Raw genomic sequence first — 22,252 nt, 5'->3', positions numbered from 1 at the left:
AGGACCTGGTTTGCTTTGGGTATAGCTCAATCTCAATTCTCAGGCATTCTGGCTGCAGATCTCAGGCTGGAACTGATAAACATTTGTTAAAATCTGGGTTAAATTGCAACTGTCCTGGAATCGACTTACTGCAAGCCTGAAGAGGAATATTTATCAATAGTGCCAGATTGGGAACTCAAAGCCAAGAAAAGACCAGAGACCCTGAAGGCATCCCAGAGAGGCAGGAGAAGTGGAGAAGTGTGGCCAATATTCTGTGGAGACAAGCGAGGGAGATTTTGGCTGTTTTAACTGAGATAGGAATCTAGAGGAAAAAAAGGTAGGGGAAAGGAAAGCATTTCCTGGAAGTATCCAGAAGGATCAGAGGACAACTGTGTGCTCCCCCACACAGACCCGCCTTTGTCTTTCCCACTCTTAAGTCTTAAAAATCAGTGGGAGTCATAAGCATGGTGGATGAGAAGGTGCTTCACTGGTATCAACCCCAGCCTTGAGAAGTCAGCCAAAGGAATGGAATGTTTTCTGGTTATGCCACATTTCTAGAAAAGATCTCATCACATCTGTTCATTATAGCACCAAGTGAAGGAAGGATGAATACCAGAACAGGACCTGAATGATCAGAGATTGACATAATATAGGGGACTTGGGGGCACATCTCAGATCCTGACTTTAGAGATAGCCAGGTGACCCAGTAAAGAGAGAGAGGGCTCTGGGCTTGGAATTAGGAAGGCAAGTTCAACTCTGACCTTAGACACTTACTAGCTGGGTGAGCCTGGGTAAATCATTTAACTTGTCTGCCTTGGTTTCCATTGTTTTGGATTTTTTAAATAATACTTTTATTATTGTTTCAATATAATTGGTTTCCTTTGCAATCCTATGTGTTTGATTTTATGCATTTTAAAATATTCTGAGAAAGGGTTCAAAGGCTTCTCTGGACTGCCAAGGGGTCTGTGACATAGAAAAAGACGAATAGAAACTTCCCTGGAAGTTAGTAACTTCTTTCACAGGCCTCCCTAGGGATGCTATGTTCTACAGAGACCCAAAACATTTAATAATAGCACATTCACATTTACAAGGAACTTTTATACAATGTGTTCTAAAAGTCTTTAACTTTAACTCTAAAACTATTAGTTTAAAACTGCACTAAGACTTTTGGAACACCCTGTATGCATTATCTCATTTGATCCTCACTACAAACCTTCAAAGTGGCTGCAATAGGTATTATTCCATTTTACAGCTGGAGAAACAATCACAGGTGTGGTGATTTGCCCAGGATCGTCCAACTAAGAAGGCCCAGTCTGTCCTTACTCAGAGGCCCTCTTAGGTGCAGGAATGTCATTACAATGGGGTGAAAAAGCATTTTCTGGAAGGGAATGGAGGCTGACCACTGACCCCAAGACTCCCTCCCCTCTTCCTTGCCGTCTAGCTGCAATCCCTGCTTTGGACTCATTGACTCCTCCTACTGGCTTCTCACTGCTACCATTCTTCCTTACGAACTGGGTTCCAAGGTCCAGGACACATTAATTATGTCCCTTCTTTTATCAGAACACCACCTTTCTTTAAGCTTTTAAAACTTTTAAAGTAAGCTTTTAAGCTTACTTCTCAGCAAATACAGGAGAACATGCTGTGTGTGTGTGTAACCTGTGATTTTATTGGTTAGTCAATAAATAAACATTAAGTGCTTACTGTGTGCCAGGCATTGTGCTATGGACTAGGGATACAAAAAGAGTCAACACAGCCCCTTTGAGGAATCCACAATCTAATGGGTGAGACAAAAAAAAAATGTGTGTGTACATACATACATATGTACACATATACATATGTATGTGCTAGCTGTGTGCAGGATAAATAGGAAATAATTCAGAGAGGGAAGGCGCTAGAAATAAGAGGTGTTAGGAGGGCTTCCTGTACAGGATGGGATTTTAGTTGGGACTTCAAGGAAGCCAGGGGAGCCAGTAGGTCAAAATGAACAGAGGGATCATTCCAGGCATGACAAAGAGCCAGAGAAAATTCACAGAGCTAAGAGATGCAGGCAGTGTCTTGTTGGCGGAAAAGCCAGGAGGCCAGAGTCTTTGGGTATTTCAGGTTGGGGAGTGAGGTATAAAAAACTGGAAAGGTGAGAGGAGGCTAAGTTGTGAAGGCCTTCGAATGCCAAACAGAGTGTTTTGTGTTTGATCCTGGAGGTGGTAGGGACCCACTAAAATTTATGGGAGATGGGAAGAGGCGACAGAAGTAGACCTTCACTTTAGAAAAACCACTTTAGTGGCTGAATGGAGGATGGGTTGGAGTGGGGAGAAACTTGAGGCGGACAGACCCATCAACAGCTGTTGCAGTAGTCCAGGGGTGAGGGGATGAGGGCCTGCACCAGAGGTGGGGCAGGATCAGAGGAGAGAAAGGAGCATAGTTGGGAGATGTTGCAGGAGTGAAATCAACAGATCTTGGCACCAGCTTGGATATGGGGGTTGAGAGAGAGTGAGGAGCCAGGATGACTCCTAAGTTTCGAGCCTGATGGACTGCGAGGGTGTTGCCCTCTACAGCAATAAGAAAGGTAGGAGGGGGGGAAATTTAGAAAGAGTAATGAGTTCATTTTTGTACATGCAGAGTTTAAAATGTCTGCTGGACATCCAGTTTGAGATGGATAAAGGGCTGTTGATGGTGCAAGACTAGAGGTCAGCAGAATGGTGGGGGCAGAATAGGTAGATTTGAGAACTATCAGCATAGAGATGGTAGTTAAATCAATGGGAGCTGATCAGATCAACTCTTGAGGCAGTGTATAGGGAGAAGAGAAGAGAGCCCAGGACACTTAGGGTTAGAGGGAGTGATCTGAAGGAAGATCCAGCAAAGTGATCAACTTTGGAGAGAGCAGTTTTGGTGGAATGCTGGACTGGAAGGGGTTAAAAAGAGAGGAGAGGAAAGCAATTGGAGGCACCTATTGTAGACAGTCTTTTCAAGGAGTTCAGCCACAAAGGGCAGAGCAGGTCTAGGACAATAGTTAATGGGGAAGGATCGAGTAAGGTTTTTTTGAGGATGGGGATGACATGGTGTGTTTGTAGGCAGTAGGGAAACAGCCAGTAGACAGACAGAAATTGAAGAGAAGTGAGACAATGGGGATAACAGAGAGGGCAATCTGTTGGAAGAGACAGGATGGAATGGGATCCCTTGAATAGGTAGAAGAGTTAGCCTTGGTAAGGAATAAGTCAGCTTCATCATGTGAAACGGGAGGAGGACAGAGGGGCAGAAGGTGTTTGAATGCTCAGCAGTGAGGAAGAGGGGAGAAGTGGGTGCTCACCGAAGATGGCCTCCTTTTTTTTCTGTAAAATATGAGGGGAGGTTCTCAGCTGAGAGCGTAGGGGGAGATTTCAGGAGAGATGAGAAGGTTTGGAAGTACGTGGGAAAGCGAGTTGATATAAGGGAGGTATAGCAGGATTGCCCAGCAGCAGTGAGAGCCCAGTGGAGGTTATATAACCAGTGTATACAGAACATAACTTCCCCGTAATTTACAGTCTTAGTTACCTGGGAACATTGAGAGAGAGGTTAAATGATTTGCTCAGAATCATACAGGCAGTCTAAGTGACAGAGGCAGCATTTGAACCCAGATCTTTCTCACTCCAAGGTCAGCTCAGGTATCTGTTGGGCAACCCCTACCTCTTTACCTTGACACATACTTGATTTCAAAATAACAAGAGAAAAGTTACAAAGTCGTAGTTGTCTTCCTGGTCTTCTGTGAGAAGGTATAAGATTCTTTTTCAGTGCTTAGCAAAGGGCCTTCAACTAGATCCTGACCCAGAATCAGCCAGGCCAGTCTTATATTGGTCTTACATCAGGCTCCTGGGTTTTTAGGACAAGGTAGATTTTATTTGGCAAGACTGCTAAGTGTCTCATCCCTCCTAGAAACTACTTCCTCACCATAACTCCTAGCTTTGGCACACTCCATCGTCTTGAAAAAGGACTCCTCCCTTGGGTTTTAAACTGCCCTCCCCTGACCTGGCACCTTCATTTTCTGGAAGATCTCGACATATTCCAAAAGTGGAAATCCTCTCTTGCCCTTGACCCATTGCTTTCTGTCCTGGTTTTCTCTCCCTAGAGAAAGTCATTGTTGTGGAGAAGAGAAAGGACCACATGGCTCAGAACCCCAAGGCAGGCTACTGCAGGGATTTAATTAAACTGTCTGGAAGGACTCCAGCCTTTCCGCCAAGTGCTGACCCTTCCTACCCTTGTCTCCGTCATCCATCTCCTCCAGCTCCCATCAAAGAAAATGTTCAGGCAAAGCCTGAGTAACCACCCCCTCCTTTCAAGTATCCCATAGAGAGAATTCCTGCAGGGAGCCCATGAGAGGTTGGAATCAATTACTTCTAAGATCTTTTCCAACAGAGATTATCTGAGTATAACTTTCTGGGATTTGTTTCTTCCTTAGCTCCTGGTATGTCCAACTTCTAAAGAGCAGCTATCTATAGCTAGGTGTGTCTCTCTCCCTCTTTCTACTGACCCCTTCTCATTTGTAACTGGGCCTGAGCAAATAACCTTATCACCTAATTCTACCTTGCTTTGAACCCTACTCCTGATGGGCCTGCCGTCTCTGTCTGTCTCTGTCTATCTGCCTCTCTTTACACACACACACTCCTAGAGAGAAGAAATCCAGGATGATTCCTTCATTGGCCAAGTTTATCTTTTCTTAATCTGTCTCAATCTCTTCAGATTTATGATGAAGAAATATTAAATGAACACTCACTATGAGCCAGAGCACTGTGCTAAGCCCTGAGGCTACGAAGAAAAGCAAAGATACAGCCCCTGTCCTCAAGGAGCTCACATTCTAATTCAGGGAGACAACTTGCAAAAAAAAAATATGCATTCCAGATCTATGTAATGTAAATGAGAGAGCATGTCAGAAGCAAGGCATTGGCGGTGTGGGGAGAGAGGTGAGACTAGAATGTGAGATTTGAGCCAAGTCTTAAAAGTAGCCAGTGAAGCTAGGGGGTGGAGGTGAGGAGGGGGAGTGTTATAGGCATGTGAGACAGACAGTGAGAAGTCAGGAAGGAAATGGAGTGTTATGTTCAAGGAACAGCAAGACCAGTGTAGCTAGCTTACAGAGGGGAGTAAAAGTTTAAGAAGGTTGGAAAGATAGGAAGGGGACAGATTGTGAAGGGCTTTATATGCCAAGCATTTTATATTTGAGCCAGGAGGTAATAGGGAGCTATTGGAACTTCTTGAATGAGGGAGCAGGGTGGTGATGGTATATGACACAATCAGGCCTTGGCATTAGGAAAATCACTTTGGCAGCTGTATGGAAGTGGTATTGGAGGGAGGAGAGACTTGAGGCAGAGACCAATCAGAAAGCTATTGCAAAAGTCTGGCCATGAGGGTATGAGGGACTGCACCCAAGTGACAACTGCGAGAAGAAAAGGGATGGAGAGGAAAAATATTGGAGCAAGTCGGGAGTTGAGGATGATCCCCAGGTTAGGAGCCTGGGTGATGAGGAGGATGGTGATGCTTTGGTCAGTAATCATTTAAGCCCTCTCATCCCTTACTCTCTTCTCTCAGACCTTCCACCCTCATTTTTGTCTCCTCTCCTTGCTTAGATCTCAAGCCTTCGGTGGACCCCACTCCAGTCCAGAACTGAGTTTTAGCTGAGCCCCTTATCTCACTTTGACCTTTGGTAAAGGTATTTCATCACTCCAGCCTTGAATTTCCTTCTGATTTCAATACTTGCGATCTGAGTTTGGTCGGTGTGGGTGGCTCTCTCCACCATTGCAGACTGCAACCCTTCTGTGATTTAGTAGAAAGCTGGTGTGGCTGAAAAATCCATCACCTGGTCTGTATTCAGCCAGGTAAGATGTCTCCCCTGAAGTAGTCCAGTCTTCAGACCACCACTGGAGCTCTACTTGGAGCCTTTCCAGCCTGGGGAGAGCTCATGCCCCAATGGCACAGCCTTCTTTTAGAGAGCCCAGCATTCTTTGCAGGAAGACTTCAACAGAAGTTTCTGGGGTAGGATAGGACTAATAATAACTGTTCTTTGTAGGGAGATCGTGATGATCCAGCAAGGTCAGGGAAGAAAGGAGAACCCAAACCCTAATCCTAAGTCCTCTCTCCTGAATCCCCCAATGCCCTAGTAGCTGGCCTTCCCTGTATGATCTTCCTTGCCTTCTTTTGCTAATGCCTATGCATTCATCCTTGGATACTTCAAAGGACCTTGGGAAGCCCCTGTAACCCAAAAACCTGCCTTTGCAGATCCCAGCCCCTCTACAATTAGTGGCCATTTGTCCCCACACATGCTTCATACCTGTAAGAAGAATGTTTGGACCCGGTGGACTCTTTGCTGATTTCCTGGTACCCTTGGACCACTGGGCAGCTCGCTGCTATCTGTCATCCTTACCCTCACCAAATGGCCAGCCTGCCTCCTCTTCCCTCGCGCATGTCTTCAACAATGACTTTCAGCTCACTTTTTTACTTGCAAGTAACACGGTGACATTTATAGAGCATCGACTGTAAGCCCTGCAGGGGTCTTGCATCCAGTTCAAGACAGGCCCATCGTGGTGGAGTGATTTGTCCAAGGTCACATGTGTTGCTTTATTCATTCAATAAACATTTATGGAGCATCTGCTATTTGCACACCCACACACACACACCCCTTTTCCCTCTTCCTTTCCAGTCTTTCTTCTGCATTTCCCTTCCTCGCCCACCTACAGTTTCCCCTCTTCATTATCTTTCCTCCACCCCGTTTTCCTCCTCCCCTCCCCCAGCGCCTCCTCTCCTGCTCATCCCTCCCTCCATCTGTCCCCCGCCTTCCCAGCACCCCAGCCCCGGAGGTCCCCACCGCTCGCTCTCCCTTCCCTCTGCCCCCTCCCGCCTCTGTCCTCGGTCCCCCGCCCCTTCGACTCCCTACTGGCCCGCCTGCAGCCGCCAGCCACCGCAGCGAGCGCTCGTTCGAGCCTTCCTCGGAACTGTCCGGACTGTCAGTGCGCAGCTCCGGCCGGCGGCTGCTCCTGGAGCCCGAGAGGGATCGAGGGATCGCGGGATCGCAGAATCGCGGGATCACAGAGGGCTCAGGCACAGCCAGGTGAGGCTGCTTGTGGTGGTGAGCACCCTACGGTGCCATAGGGGAGGGGGCCTCTTCTTTGGAGGGGGGATTCGGGAAGCCCTTTCCAGGAACGCAGAAAGAACGAAGGGTTTTTCGCTGAAAGCTTAGCTGGTGAAAGGTGGTGAGGTAGGAGAGAAGGGAAATGCTCTGGGCAGGAGAGGGTCCCAAGGTCCTCTCCTCTAGAGGGCTCCTTCCCTGGAAAGGGGGGCTATTAGTGGGGTGGGGGGCGCAGCGGACAGTCAATCAAGGGCTTTTATTCTCCAGGGATAAGAGAGAGGGCTTGGGGCCCCAAGGGGTGGCATGCACAGGTAAGAGGGGGAACCGCTGGAGCCATCAGGGTTGGAGATGGGGCTGGGGTAGGAAGAGACCTGGGGTAGAGAGTCTAGGACCACACTTTGCTCAGGCTTCAGTGAGCTAGAGTGGGGGGGGGGGGCGCTGTCTGCCTCGGGCTCAGCTTGCTGCATTTTCCATTCCTTAGTGTTGTCTGTTGGAGCTGCTAGCTCTGGTTTCTCTCCCTGTCCCAGTTTCCTCTCTTTTATTGTCTTCTATTTCAGGCCCCACCTGGTAAGTGAAGGGAACAGCCTTTTAACTCACAGTCCAGCGCTGCCTCACATCTGTCCTAGGATAGCACCCACTGGGCCTTGGAGGGGTTGAGCTCAGAATTTGGTAGCTCCAGATGGCACGGGACATGCTGGCTGATGGAAGGTGGAAGGGCATGCAGAGATTGATTCCACCCCCTCTAAAACCCCCATCCTCTCCCCTCCCCTCCTACAGAAGCTGCCACACTGGATGGAGGATGGTGGATGAGAAGGGTCTCAAACTAGCCGCACCATGAATATGGGAAGAATCAGGAAGAGGACCCTGGGTGGGGGGATAGGGGAGATGAGAGATCAGGAAGAGGCTACTGCTGGTATCAGAGTGTTTGATAGAAGAGAATGGAGTGGAGCGGAGTGGAAAGGACCCTGAGTTCTGGCCCTGGCTTTGCCATTAGCTAGTCGTGTTACCTTGGGTAGGTCATTTCCCTTCCTTTCCACTTCCACATTGATAAAATGAAGAGTTGGACTGGCTGATCTGTGAGGTTCCACCCACTCAGAATCCTCTAAAAATAGAACGTGGAGGGGCTGGGCAGAGCAGAGCAGTTTCCCTGTTCCTTAGGGTGAAAATGTTGCATTTGGGGTATTTTGTTTGTTTTTTACAAAGGGTTCCACCACTCTAGCTACTTCACATCAGGCACTTGGATCCACTTGTCTTCCCTCCAGTGTGCAAAAGGAGAAACTGAGTCTGAATAGACAGCTGCGATTTGCTCCAGCTCCATCCTCCCTGGAATTTCTAAGTGACAGCATCCCTCTTCATCTGGGGCTGCACTGGAGAGGAGCAACGTAAGCAGGGAAAAGACCTGGCCAGAGCCAAGAAGGGAGCTGGGGGGCTGTGGAAGGGGAGGAATCGTCATGCAAATGACGGGGATGAGGCTAAAGGGGAGGCAGTGATGGGAAGAGAGCTATCAGGCTACTCAGTTCAGGGGCAGGGATCAGAGCAGCTGGAGTTAGAGAAGAGACCAGGACAGGTAAGGCCAGTGAACTGGCTTCACTCCCTTCCTAGCTTACCCTCTGGTCTGAGCTTGGAGCTCTTTGCTGATGGCCTGTGGTCCCTTTTGCTCCTAAGTTCCCTACTGTAATCTATTCCCAGGCCTGCCTCAACTCCTGTTGGGCCTTGGAAAGCTCCTAGGAACCTGGGAGATGCCAGCTGGGAGAATAGGCAGGCACGCAGTCAGCCCCTAGCCCTGGGCTCCAGAATAAGGCCTTAGACCACCTAGTGACTTGCTGCACAGTGTGTCTAAAGACCCAAGCCCTACCTGCCCCCCCCATCCCCAAAGGGTGATTCTTTTGGTTCCCACCAGGCTTCCATCCAGGTTACATGGTCTGTTACCCAGAGTGCCTTGCGCTATACTATGTATTAGGCATGACATTATGACACTATGTCTTATACAGTATGTATATATGATAAGCAGGAGTCCTAAGCCAAGTCCCAGCCTCTCAGTTATTGTACGCTATACTGTGTCTGCGCTCTGGGACCCTCTCGGACTTTGTGTCTTGTAGTCGGGGCTGACTTTATAAGTAGGTAGTCATGTGGCATAATCTGAGGATACCCAGAAAAGCTCCTCCATTAAAGAAATATCTCCAGAGATTCATTCCTTGAGGGTGGACATGGTCTTCTCCAGACTTTTGTATTTAAATGCCAATCTCCCAGGGTATCATTAAGTTCAGACTTTAGAGTGAATAAGTTTATCGCAGTTTTTAGTTGAGACCTGAGGCCTGGGCTGCCAACACAGTACCAAGTACATGTGAACCAGGATTTGGGTGTAGGTGGGCCACGGAAGACCAGCTGAATCCTTTATCACCCACCAGGCCTGTTCACAGATGATGACGTCACCGATTTTGAGTGTGAAGGGACTTTGAGAGATAATGTTGTCCAAAGTGCTCATTATATAGAGGAACTGCCCAAGCCCAGAGAGGGACTCTGCTTCTAGAGTGTCCCCTACCATATTACAGGCCTAGCTTTCCCTCTCAGCAGCCCCTCCTGACTCTGCCAGCATTTCCTCAGCCTCTAGCCCCAAGGCTGGCACAGAGTGGAGCAGGCTAAAAAAAGGGGAGGGCCCTTCAGCCTATCATTCTGCCTTTCACTTGAAGCCAAGCTGCACAGGCCTTCCTGAAGGGCCTTCCTTCCCTTCCCTTGCAGAGGCCATGTCACTGATGACCACTGGGCTTCTGCTGAGCCTGCTTGGCCCTGTGGCCTGCTGGGCACTGGGTTCAGGTTCTGAGCTGCGCTCAGCCTTCTCCGTGGCCCGGACCACCAGCCTGGAGGGTACGACGGAGATGGCAGTGACCTTTGACAAGGTCTATGTCAACATCGGAGGTGACTTTGACCCTGGGACAGGCCTGTTTCGCTGCCGAGTTCCAGGGGCCTACTACTTCTCCTTCACTGTGGGTAAATACCCTCAGAAGAGCCTGTCAGTGATGCTGGTGAGGAACAGGAATGAGGTGCAGGCCCTGGCTTTTGATGAACAGCAGCGGCCTGAGCGCAAGGCAGCCAGCCAGAGCGCCATGCTGCAGCTGGACTATGGGGACACGGTCTGGCTGCGCCTCCATGGGGACCCCCAGTATGCACTCTATGGTTCAGCAGGGGGGCCCTGCACCACCTTCAGTGGCTACCTCATCTATCCAGACACCTCCTCCTACTTCCATAGCCACCAGGGCCTCCCTGCCCAGCTGCCTGGAGCCCGGGCAGCAGAGCCTGAACCCGATCCCCGCTCTGCCTTCTCCGCGGCCCGCTCTGAGAGCCTGGTAGGGATTGATGAAGCGCCTTCTGTCAGACACAGGCCACTCACCTTTGACACGGAATTCGTCAACATCGGAGGGGACTTCGATGCCGCTTCAGGGATCTTCCGCTGCCGCCTGCCTGGCGCCTACTACTTCTCCTTCACCATCGGCAAGATGCCTCACAAGATGTTGTCAGTGAAGCTGATGAAGAATCGGGACGAGGTACAAGCCATGATCTACGACGACAGTCCCTCGAGGCGGCGGGAGATGCAGAGCCAGAGTGTGATGCTGGCCCTGAAACCTGGGGACACTGTCTGGCTCCACAGTCACCAGCATGAGGGCTATGGAGCCTACAGTAATCACGGCAAGTACATCACTTTCACTGGCTTCCTGGTCTACCCAGACATCCCTCCAGGCCAATTCAGCCCCCTGGACCCCTGATCCATTCTCCAAAGGGGGCCTGTGGAGACAGAAGACCCAACTGGGTATGGGAGGGGGAGGGATGCATGCTGTGTATACGTGTGTCTGTCTTTCGTGCCCCAGTGGGCTCAACTGACATGTCTGTGTCACTGTGTCAGCATGAAGGCTGGAAATGCTGCAGGAGCCATTCAGTGGGGATGGGGTCTGCACTTGGGCCAATAAAGCAGCAGGGCTCCAAATGCCTCCAGCTGCCAAGATCTGAGCTGGAACTCTCTGTCTCAGCATGGACTGATTGGGTTCTGCCCTGAAGTGAGGTGGGGCAGGGGTGGGAAAGATAACATTGTGGTCTGTGTCTGGGTGGGGGTCAGCCACGCTCAGGAAAGAATCACTTAATCCACAAGCATTTATTAAGTGCCCAGAATGGTGCTAGACGCCAGCAATATAAAGACAGAGAAACTCTGTTTATGTTATAGGCCAAATCCTCTAAGTGGAAAAGAGATACTTTGGGGGGCAGTTGGTGGTACAGTGGATACAGCACAGGCTCTGGAGTCAGGAGGACCTGAGTTCAAATCCAGCCTCAGAAACTTACTAGTTGTGTGACCCTGGGCAAGTCACTTAACCCCTAAAGAAAAAAAAGGCAGTGCATAGAGATGCTAGTTGCAACTCAGCCCCTGTGCCCTAACTTGCCTTCTCATCTGACCCGACTTCTGTTTTAACCCCCTGTTTAGGCGTCTGACCTCATCATCTAAGCCTGATGGTCTGACTTCCCCATATGGTTCCTGGGCTCTGACCCTGGCCCAATGATACCCCTCTCCCAGTCTGATGCTGACTCCCTGACGTCCCTGACTCCCCTCTAACTGGATTCCCTACCTGAACCTCTTCATCCCCACTCCTCCATGCTCTCCTCTCTCTTCAGCCAGATATACTCCTTGGTGAACCTCCCTAGCTCACCTCCTCCTACTTTTGGCCCAACCCTCCTTCCACGTGCCCATTTCGTTAGATCCCTTTAACTGACCCAATGTCTACGTCGGGACTTTCTTCTATCATACCCACCACCCAACCCTCCCTCGAATCTCTGATTCCTTTTCATGGCATTGAAGAGGATGGTTTATAGGACGTAGGAGAATGTGAGCTTTAACATGGGCTGATGCTGAGAACAGCCACTTGCTCTGACATGGACGAACTGGTTCGAGGAATGAATAGAGGAGGAAAGGGGACATCACCATGCCCATAGCAAAACGTTACCACAGAGCAGATCTGCAGAGTACGTTAGGGGAAGGTTGGCAGGGACATGAGGTTACGGTTGCTCTTTAGGCCAGGACCCTAGGAGCCTGGGAGGACAGAAAAGGGGGTGGGAGGCTTAGGTGGCTCAGCAGTCCAGATTCTGCTCCTCACAACGCTCATGTCCAACATGAAATTTCCCAAAAGGAGGATAAGTCTAGATACCTCCTTCCCCACCGCCATTATAGCTCGGTTCCTTGAGAGTCCCATTCTGACCTCTGGCAGTCGACCCAGGACTTGGCAATAACCAAGTGACTCTCAAGAAGAGCTTGGCTTTGCTTCTCAGCGTCTGCCTCAGTTCTCCCAGGAAGGTGGGATGGTCTCGTTAGAATGGCGGGAGCAGCATGCCCTGCTGATGCTTGCCTTACCTGTGCACAGGGCCCCGTCCCCCCTCATCATTCCCACATCAGATCTCACTGACGTTCAGCAAGCTTCCTGGCTCCTCCCTCCAAACCTCCTTCACTTAATCCTATTGCTGAAAGACTTTTCAGGAAGCTATGGGATTGGGAGTTGGGATTATGGTTAAAATTGTGATTTCAAAGTCAAGGTCAAGTCTAGGGTTGGGAAAAGTTCTTTTTCTATCCCCAGCCTTGCCAGTCAGTCAGGGGGCCCCTGGAGGATTACTGATGACTCCACAATTCTCTCAGTCAGTCAGTCAATAAACATTTTTTTAAGTGCCTACTATGTGCCATGCACTGCGAAGTGCTGCCCAGGGAAGACCGGACACCACATCCCCTAGTTCCAGCTCTGCGATTGTTCTTAGGACTGCTACTCTCATATAAATATGTATGTGTGTATGTGTACATGCATATATATTGCCCAAGCTGTGACCCCGTGCCGAGCCATAGGATTTAGAGCTGAAAGAGACATTAGAAATCATCGAGGTCAACTCTCATTTTACAGGTGAGGCAACTGATGACCAGAGCGCCTAGGGGACTTCCCCTGTGCTTCCTGGGGACCACGGGTCTGAGAAAGAGGCAAGAGCAGGAGAGAGAAGAGCTGAACCCCCCAGGGCAGGGGGGCTCCCCGAGGTGGAGGGGCGGGAGCTGGAAAGAAGCAGGAGATGCCCACTGCCCAGGGCAGGGCTTAGGGGTCACTGGGGAAGGCCCAAGGACTCAGCAAGGGGGTCTGGCCCTGGGGACAGTGGTCCTTGCACAGGTCCTGGAGGATTTCCTGTCCCAAAAGGGAGAAGAGCTCAGCCCAGCCAGCCCTCTCCTCTCCCTCGAGAGCTGCATGAAGGCGATAGATGCAGGCCACGCCAGTGAGCATCAGTTGCCGGAAGCTTGAGGGGCTCAGGGGGGTGGCCTGGTGCCACTGCCCCAGCTGCTGCTCAGTGCCAGCCAAGGTGCTGGGGACCCAGCGCCGGAGGAAGAGGACGAGGCGTCGGCCAGGGCGCGTTGACGCCAGCTCCTCATCCCGGACGCTGAACTGTCCTGTGGTGTCCAGCTTCAGCCCTGTCCACAGGAGCTAAAGAGAAAGAGGGACTTGAGGGAGGGGAGGGGAGCCAGGGGGAGAAATAATGGTCTAGGACACAGATTAGCCAGGGTAAACATGGCCCCAGTATCAGGACTGGAATAGGGGATGTGTGGGTCTTGGGAAACAGGATGGACAGGGCTTTGGCAAGGAGGTGTTATAGGTCAGTTGGGAGGGGACCTCAAGGCAGAAGGTTGAATAATGGGACGCCCTCAGCAGAATGTGGCTCTCCCAGGGCTTAGGGACCTCTGTTATTCTCCCCACCCCAGAGTCAGGCCTTAAGTTCCTTCCTCAACCCATCCCACCACCACCCAGCAAGTCCTGGCCCTGGTCAGTGACCTCAAACACCACGTCCAGGTGCTCTGGCTCCGGGGGAACACCGCCCACACCAGCACTGTCCATAGGCTGTCCTGGAGAACCAGAGACAGGTTTCAGGGCCTCCTCCCCCTTCTTCTCCAGCCACACCCCTCGATATAAGCATCTATCCATAGTACAGGAAGCCACTAACACAGTGGAGATATCCCAGACACCCTGGCCCTTTAGCTGCCTTGTTCTAGGGCACATGAAAAGATCACAGGATCATGGATCTAGACCAGGAAGGGACCTTAAAGATCATTGAGTTAAATCCCCTCATTTCACAGGTGAGGAAACTGAGGAACAGAGATTGGAAGCAATTTGCCTGGGGTCACTCAGTGACAGAATTGGAATTCTGAACTCAGGCCTCCAGCCTCCAAATAAATCCATTGCTTTTCCCTAACCTTCACTCAAAGGAAAGAGCCTAATGCAAGCATAGACTGTGTCCTATTTGCCCCGCCACACCCCACTCAAGCTCCTGTTTCTGGGAGCCGAGCTCAGTCTTAACCTACTCCTCCTTTCTGTAATATGCCCAGTCAAGCTCTTTGGGCTCCTCCACCCCAGCCTTGCATTTGGGGAGGGACTGTCCAATCGTTGACCCTAGCACATGATTCCCCCCCCCCCCAGCCAGTAGCTTGTCTGGGACCAGCAGGATCCTTTTCCACCGAAGAAACAGTTTCCTAGGCTTTGTCTGGGACAGAGGATCCTTTTTGGGTAGGGAGGACGTGGCTGGAATAGGGTATCCCAGGACAACTCCCAGGACAGGGAAGATATAGCCATCTCACACCACTGACAGGATAAGAGCATTGCTCCAAACTCCCTTGGTACCTTACTGGCAGGTGGCCTGAAAGCACTGGCTTTCAGGGAGAGAAAGGCAACGGACAGTTCTCTGGGTCATCACCACCCAGGTCAGGCCCTCACTGCTCCCTTGATCAAGATAAGGGAAAGCTATCATGGCATCTATTTAATGCAGGCCTCTTTCAGCTCTAGCTGAGCCCTTCCTATCTGGGAGGCTGAAAGAGGCCTTTCTGTGGCCTGGAGTCAGAGGAACTTTCTGGTATCTTCCTCTGTTAAGCCCAGTATTGTCCAGGGCTTGGGCACACCTTGGGGGGAGGTAAGAATAAGCAAGCATCATCGCATCTACCAGCACCCTGATAGCCTCCTACGCCCTTCCACTGTCCAAGAGCAGGGCCCATGGGTCTGGCACCACAACCCCGAGGCTGCCCCCTTGGATTTAGAGGAGCCCTGCCTTTCTTTTGCTCCTCTTTCATTGATCTTACCTGTGTGCCATCGAGATGCAGCCCCCACAGGAAGGGAGAGGCACAGGATTGCCCAAAGCCAGCTTCGGAGCTGCAGATCCAGGGCCATGCCACGTACAATGCTGTCTGACTTCCCCAGCTTCCTAGCTTTCCCGTCTCCACCACAGCTCCAACTTTCCACTGGAACCGGTTCTTCCTCACTCTCCCATCTGCCTCCAATGTAGAGCAGGGTGGGGCTGGCTGCAGTCTCCACTGCTTCCCAGGGGGACTTCTCATCCCCTGAATTTGGGGAATTTGCTTTTTCTGGCACTCAGAGCCCCATTTCCCTCTGCTTATGCCCAGCTGGCTAATAAGAACGTCTGCTAATAAGAACAAGGCGTTTGGTAGCAAATGCTTACTGACACTCCCCTAGGGGTGTGTCCATGCCTGGGTCCTGTGACCCCACAATACTTTTTGTGCTCACTCTGAAAACATCCTACAACTGGTCATCACTGTCCACCAAACACAGCCAACGCCTCTGGGATTTTTTTAGCAGCCAAGACCAACAGTTAGTTACTCAGAGGGTGGGCTTTGTGCTAATTACATAAGTTTAGACACCATCTCAAACTCCCTATGATTCTCTCTGGGGAAGGCTGACCCCTGGCTGCAGGCTCTCCAAACACCCATACCCTGGGACTCTTCTTTAGCCCCTCAAAATCTTTCTCAGTGAAGTTCTGAAGGTCTGGCAAGCCCCGAGACCCATTCAGCTGTCAGGATAGCCTCACTGAACAGGAATGTGTGTTCAGTTCCCTAAAAGGGAGAAAGCGCTCCTGTCTATCATCACGTCTGCAGAATGAAAGAAAGGGTGGGTGGGACATGTTTCTCTTGGACCTAAACAAGGTAGTTTACCAGCCAAAACCTGTAACTCAGAACTGCTCGGTCCTTGGAGACAAATCACTCAAGTCAGAGCCAGTTCTGGGGTCTACCCAGACCAGTCACAGCGACCTTAGTCAATGCTAGTCCACTCTGGCTCATCTCCAGAACACAACCAAACCTTGCCTGGCCCATGGCCGACTGAACCAGGCCTGGATCCTGCTGGACCCTTGGTGCATGGCTGGCTCATTTCCACCTGCTGAGACGGACTCCCAGCTCTGTTGCTTCTTCACGTGCATCATTCTCTAAACAAAGGACACCAGAAGGTTCCCCTGGGCCTTCATATGTACCAACGAAGAGGAAGCTGCAAGTCCAGGTACAAGACTTTATTTACATAAATATTCAGTTACAAGGCAGGCTCTGCTCTTGCCAGAAGCTATTTTGCTTCGGGTTTCTTATCTCCAGCCTCGAGTTTGGGGCTCTCAGGAGGCGGGCGAAAGGCAGGGAAAGTCTCCCAGGGGCTGTTCAGATCAAACTTCCGGAACTCCTGGGCCAGCTCCACTGGCTCTGCCACAACTCGCTTCACCTCATCATCGTATCGGACCTGCAGAGAGCAAAAGGCCAGGGGCAAGCTGGGGGTGCGGCCACCTTGCCCAGGGTCACTTAGCCACAGGTGTAGCCCTGCTTCAGCTTTTAAGATCCAGAAGCCAATTCTTCACTGATCCCTACCCTCTCCTTTCATCCTCTGTCCATGTCAATGACCAACAAGGTACCAGGCTGTGCTAAGACTAATGCCTGCCTGGCATCTCCAATAGCACTCTGCAAGGTCAATGACACCATGGGTCTTTATGCTTCAGTGGATGTGGGACTGAAAACTAGGCAACCACGCTGAAGATCCTTCACATGATGGACACAGTGCTTGACGTGGACAAGTACACCTGCCACGGATGATCTCCTCTGGCCCTCACTACAACTCAGCGTGGGAAGGATTCTTATTATCTCCATCTGACAGAGGAGGTAACAGACGGGTTGATGCCGTTGCTTGGGGTCCTGGAGCTAGGTAATGTCAAAGAATAAATATGAACGCAGGTCTCCTTTAGCCCAATAGGCAAATGATACTACCAGCCACCTCCACGGGGGAGATGCTCCAATTTCTCTTGCTGTGCCGGAGGACTTGGGTTAACCTATCTAACACTCTCTTGCCTAGGCCCTTTTGTAACCAAACCCAACCTTCCTTTCTGGCTTCTCCGTACAAAACTCCTACAGTGTACTCCAAAATCCAGCCAAAAAGCCTCCTTCCCATTCCCCACTCCCTCTCCTGTCTCCGAGCCTTTGCACTGGCCACCCCCCAGCCCAGGACTGCACTACCTTCTTATCCCTGATGCTCAGAATGCTTCTTTTCTTTTAAAACACAGTTCATGCACCACTTTCTACATGAAAGCCTTTCCTGACCTTCCCATCCCCTGGCTCTTTACTCTCAAACGCTAATGTAGTTAAATACTTTGTATTTATTCTTTTTCTACTTATTCAGTTTATACTTATATGTGTTATGTCTCTCCATTTGAAGCTAAACTCCTTGAGAAGAGATTGTTTCATTCTTGGTATGGGCATCCTAGTATAGTGTTCGGCACACTGTAGGCAGTTAACAAATACCTGCTGATTCACTGACTGTGTCTAAGTTATATCCCTCCAGTGGGATGTAAGCTCCTTGAGGGACCATTTCATCTTTTGTCTTGCCATTCCTGTGCCTACCACAGTGCCCGGCCCACACTTAAGAAAGATCTGTTGTACATGGCTGATATAACAGAGCCAGCGAAGTTGGTTTGCATTGCTAGCCTACATCCATATAACCCACTAGGTGGCAACACAACAGGTGTGGGTTCTAGGGTATGGAGTCTCCACCAGGGCAGATGACTAATGCCAGAGTCTGACTACTCCTCCTGCCCTCAGTAGCCTCAACAGAGAAATACAGGGTAGAAAAGATTAGCTTTGGAGCCATAGGCCTGAGTTCAAAACCCAGCAGCTCTGCCTGGGGGACTAAGGCTAGGTCAAATGACTTCTCTGGGCCTCAGTTTCCTCTTCTGTAAAATGAGGGGATTCAACCAGATGGTCTGTGAGGTCTCTCCTGAAGCCAGGCTGGAAATGACCTTTGCTTGGGAGGGTTCAATACCGGGGGGGGGGGGGTGAGAGAGAAGCAGGGAATGATTGGTAAGTAGAAAATGGAAGACCAGGGGCAGCCAGGTGGGGCAGTGGTTAATGTCTTCTAGGCTTGACAGATCATAGAATCACAAATGACTAAACCCAGGTTCCCTGTACCTCTACATATCCAGAGAGGGGGAAGTCCTTCCGGAAAGGATGTCCTTCAAACCCGTAGTCTGTCAGGATCCTTCTGAGGTCGGGGTGATTGGCAAAGTAGACTCCAAACATGTCCCAGACCTACAAGAAATGAAATCCAGACACCAGGTTCACACTGCCTGCAGTGTCTTTGCTTAGGGTTCATGTTCACACTAGAGGAACTCACCTCCCTTTCATACCAATTTGCAGCTTTGTGCACCGAGACTACTGAATCAACAGGAGTCAACTCATCTGCATATGTCTTCACTCGGATCCGAGTATTGAAGCGCAGAGAAAGCAGGTTATAAACAATCTAAAACAGAAACAGAAAGGAAAAAGCGAATTGGGTTCCACTGGGGGCTCCAGCAAGAGCAATGAGGTTGAAACTGGATAAGCGTGTGGAATAATGGGGTCATAATATTTTCATTTCCAATGTGCCCTCCTTCCCTGTTCAAGCCCCAAACCTCCAGGCATTCAGCTGCATCTGAATTCCCAAGTGCAAGCGTGGCATGGTATACCTTATCTGCCTATACTCAGAGTGGCTATAGTCTCCCTAAGCTCAAACAAAAGCAACTGTGGGAGACCCAGCTCTTGAGAGCTCTTAGCAATTCCTCAATCCTGTCCTACAGTAGGTGGTGCTACTCCCAACCTTGCTCATGGTTACTATGAGGCACCCATATCTATCCAGGCCAGCATCCAGAAGTAACTGTTCCATGAGACAAGTCTGATTTTAGGATGTGACCCTAGTACCCTTAAGAGATGCATACTATACAGAATGACTTCAGTAAACTCCACGGCAGTTCTAAGTCTACAGGGACAGGTTCTGTTGCTTCAAAAAGCTCCTGATTTTAGGATGAGTAAAACCACAATAATGTAATAGAGGCCTAGTCTGCCAACATTTCAGGAACAGAAGTAAGAAGGTCGGTGGCATTTTCTAGCACATGTTCTATGGTGGGCATATTTTGCCTCCTATGTTGTCCAACACTCCCCTAATTCAAGTCCTATTCTGATGCCTCTTTGGGGCAAGGAAGTGACTTTGCTTTCGCAAAGCGTCATCCAAAGACTGACCGGGCTAAGTCTGAGGAGGCTCATCTCCAGGACACTGGCCACTACCTTGTGGTGGCTACCACCACTCACAGCACTGTTTCCTAAAGCATGGAGGGGCTGTGGTCTGTGCTGATGGAGGAAGTGCACACCAAGAAACAATCACAAGTCCTTGAGTGAAGTAATACATAATAATGCCACAGTGACAGGGATAACGCTCACAGTTTTCAAAAAGCTTTCACAAACACAAGGAGACCATCCATCTCTTCTTTTAACTCCCCAAGCTTCTTGATTCTCCCCACTTACCTCAAAACGGTTCTGTCGGGTTGGGACATCGACTGCTCCCAAGTCAGCCAAGGACTTGAACTGGGCATTGGTGTGATCTCTGAGGAACGTCAGCACAGGGAGGACTCCGTCGGGATGGATACAGATCTCTAGTTCATTGAAGCATGACACCTACAAAGCAAGCAAAGGGAATCCAGAGCTGCTGGAAGGAGGCTACAATGGGGCTTAAGGCATTCCATCTGTGGCAGAGCAGGCACAAGTCTGGAATGAGCATGTTGCGATCCACCAAGTCAAGGAAAAGTCACTGCTCAAGCGCTTACTATTTGCTAAGTCCCCTGCTAAAGTGGGAGTGACAAACATGCAATGCTTCCCTAGCTCAGGCCTCAGCCACTGACCCTGAGGAGGTACTGACCCACAGCCCAATAACTCTACTGGCCACGAAAATCATCTATGCTGAGTAGCCACACCTGAACTTGCTGGATGTATTTGGGTAAGATCTCAGCCACATATTCTCCAAAAGCAGAGAGCTGCTTATGGGTCACTTCGTCCCACTGTTTAACTGTAGCTGAAAAGAAAAAAAAAGAAATCACATTTTACAGAGGGCAAATGGAAAGGGAATGCATGCAGAGAAGGAAGAACACAGGCTAGCTATGGCATTTAAGGCCTTACTTGGAGCCTTCTTAGCAATAATTCAGAAGAATCCCTGAAAGTCTCAAGACTTGGCCCTTGGGAGTCAGGAAAATCACACTGCATCCCAGAAGGCATTACCATGAAATGAACACAGTGGCAATGCTTAGGCTGGAAAGCAATTCAATGAAAAGATTTATAGGATTTAGTCTGGGACATGAGGTTGAGGCCAAGGAAATTAAATGACTTGTCCAAAGTCACCCAGAAAGTTAAATCCCCTGTTGGTCCTGTGATTTAAAATCTAGTGGTCTTTCTACAACAAAGTCTTTTTTTTTTTTTTGCAATTGGGGTTAAGTGACTTGCTCAGGGTCACACAGCTAGTAAGTGTCAAGTGTTTGGTCTGAGGCTGGATTTGAACTCAGGTCCTGTGTTCTATCCATTGCACCATCTAGCTGCTCCCAAGAAAGTCTTGTTAAAAGCCTTCCCTTTCAAGAAACCTTTCTCGATTAACACAGATGAATGTCTTCTCTTCATAAATCCCACAGCTCTGGTGAATGAATCAAGAGCTAACCTCCTCCTCAAGGCGCTATGATAGGGCATCATAAAGAACCATCAACGTAAACTTCCAGGCTTGGATTCAAGTCTCGGCGCTGTGAACAGTCCTGGGGTCTTGGGAAACTGCATCATTGGGGCCTCAGCTATTCACTGCCAAAGGGAAAGGCTTAGGACTGTATGTCCTTCAAAGGCTTCTCTTAGGGCAGTCAACAAGCATTTACTTAATGCTTACAATGTGGCAGGCACTGTGCTAAGGGCTAAGCACAGAGTCACTGATTCAGGGAAGTAAAGGTTCTTGAAAAGACAGCAGTGGGGTGGAGCAGTAGATAGAGCACTGGGTGGATCTGAGTTCAAATCCAGCCTCAGACACTTAATAACTGTGGGACTATGGGTAAGTCATTTAACCCTTGTTTTTGAGGTTAATTTTTAAGTTAATGGAAGCAAATGCCTCAATTCCCCATGGTAAATTGGGGACACACTGGAGAAGAAAATGGCAAACCACTCTGGTAACTCTGGCAAGAAAACCCTACGGCCTTTGTCAGACATAACTCAACAACAGTTCAAACCACTCGTTTTTTTAAAACAGTTACGGAAACAGGCCTGGAGAGGTTAGATGCCTCTCCCACAGGTCACACAGATGGGTCAGTGGTGGAGAAAGGATTTGAACTCAAGTCCTACGACTGCAAATTCAACACTCCTCCCACTGCGGAGGTACCCGTAATAACGATAACTAGCATTTACTTAGAACTTTACAGATATCATCTCACTCGGTTCCCTCCACAGCCCTGGGAGGAAAATGCCGTTATTCTCCCCCATTTTACGGACGAGGTCGCCTAGGCGGACCGAGGCGCAGTGACTGGCCCGGGGTCCCGCGGCTGGAGAAGGCTCGAGGCGGCGTCTGGGCCGATCCTGGTTCTCGGTCCGTCCTCGCCGCGTGTAGTCGAGCCTGGGGGTCCGCCGGCTTCCGGCCCCGGCCCGTCGGAGCCCCGGCCGCCCAGACACGGGCACCGGCGCAGCGGGGGGCGGGGCCAGGCTCCTTCCCTCCCCCCCACTTCCCCCTCACCCCGCGCCTCAGTTTCCCTCTGCAGGGCAGGGGCGCTACTCACGCTGCTGGCTTCCGGCCGCCGCCGCCCCGGCCTGGTCGCGGGCCCCCGGGCCGCTCTCCCTCCGCACAGGCACCAGGGCCCCGGCGCGCGCCGCCCCTGCAAGCACAGACGCGGCCTCAGCGAGGCCCCAGGCGACCCCGGGCGTCCCCCGGCCCCGGCCGCGCCCCGGCCGCCCCCCCCCGCTCACCCCGCGCCCGCGCTCCGGCCGCCCCCACGAGCCCCCGCAGCAGCCCCCCGGCCGCCGCCGCCGCCATCATGTCCCCAGGACGCCGAGCC

General features: G+C 50.5%; 3 protein-coding genes across 5 annotated transcripts; 1 reads left to right on the top strand and 2 right to left on the bottom strand.

The window, feature by feature from the left end:
* Positions 1-828: 828 nt before the first annotated feature.
* On the top strand, positions 829-11,075 carry C1QTNF4 (C1q and TNF related 4). Of its 3 annotated transcripts, XM_021009824.2 has the most exons (4): positions 829-5,653; positions 6,220-7,048; positions 8,270-8,448; positions 9,806-11,075. In XM_021009824.2, exon 4 carries the CDS (start codon positions 9,811-9,813, stop codon positions 10,825-10,827), a length of 1,017 nt encoding a protein of 338 aa, XP_020865483.1. In that variant the 5' UTR covers positions 829-5,653; positions 6,220-7,048; positions 8,270-8,448; positions 9,806-9,810; the 3' UTR covers positions 10,828-11,075. The 3 variants fall into 3 exon arrangements, with proteins under 3 accessions (XP_020865483.1, XP_020865485.1, XP_020865482.1); XM_021009826.2 differs by having other exon boundaries at positions 829-7,048; positions 8,329-8,448; XM_021009823.2 differs by having other exon boundaries at positions 829-7,048.
* Positions 11,076-11,195: 120 nt separating this feature from the next.
* On the bottom strand, positions 11,196-16,324 carry FAM180B (family with sequence similarity 180 member B). The gene is made up of 5 exons (XM_078148875.1): positions 16,207-16,324; positions 15,842-15,894; positions 15,195-15,483; positions 13,900-13,970; positions 11,196-13,554 (listed from the first exon to the last, which is right to left on the bottom strand). Exons 1-5 carry the CDS (start codon positions 16,322-16,324, stop codon positions 13,174-13,176), a joined length of 912 nt encoding a protein of 303 aa, XP_078005001.1. The 3' UTR covers positions 11,196-13,173.
* Positions 16,325-16,396: 72 nt separating this feature from the next.
* Positions 16,397-22,245, bottom strand: NDUFS3 (NADH:ubiquinone oxidoreductase core subunit S3). The gene is made up of 7 exons (XM_021009829.1): positions 22,164-22,245; positions 21,977-22,072; positions 20,156-20,253; positions 19,710-19,859; positions 18,547-18,672; positions 18,342-18,461; positions 16,397-16,629 (listed from the first exon to the last, which is right to left on the bottom strand). The coding sequence occupies exons 1-7, from the start codon at positions 22,231-22,233 to the stop codon at positions 16,462-16,464; spliced, it is 828 nt and encodes a 275-aa protein (XP_020865488.1). The 5' UTR covers positions 22,234-22,245; the 3' UTR covers positions 16,397-16,461.
* Between the last annotated feature and the right edge of the window lie 7 nt (positions 22,246-22,252).

This window comes from Phascolarctos cinereus, unplaced genomic scaffold (genome assembly GCF_003287225.1).
Source record: "Phascolarctos cinereus isolate Bilbo 61053 unplaced genomic scaffold, phaCin_HiC Scaffold_9;HRSCAF=440, whole genome shotgun sequence".
In the NCBI taxonomy this organism is placed as follows: domain Eukaryota; kingdom Metazoa; phylum Chordata; class Mammalia; order Diprotodontia; family Phascolarctidae; genus Phascolarctos; species Phascolarctos cinereus.
Note: the sequence above shows the minus strand (reverse complement) of the source record. Positions and strands in the feature narration are given on the sequence as shown.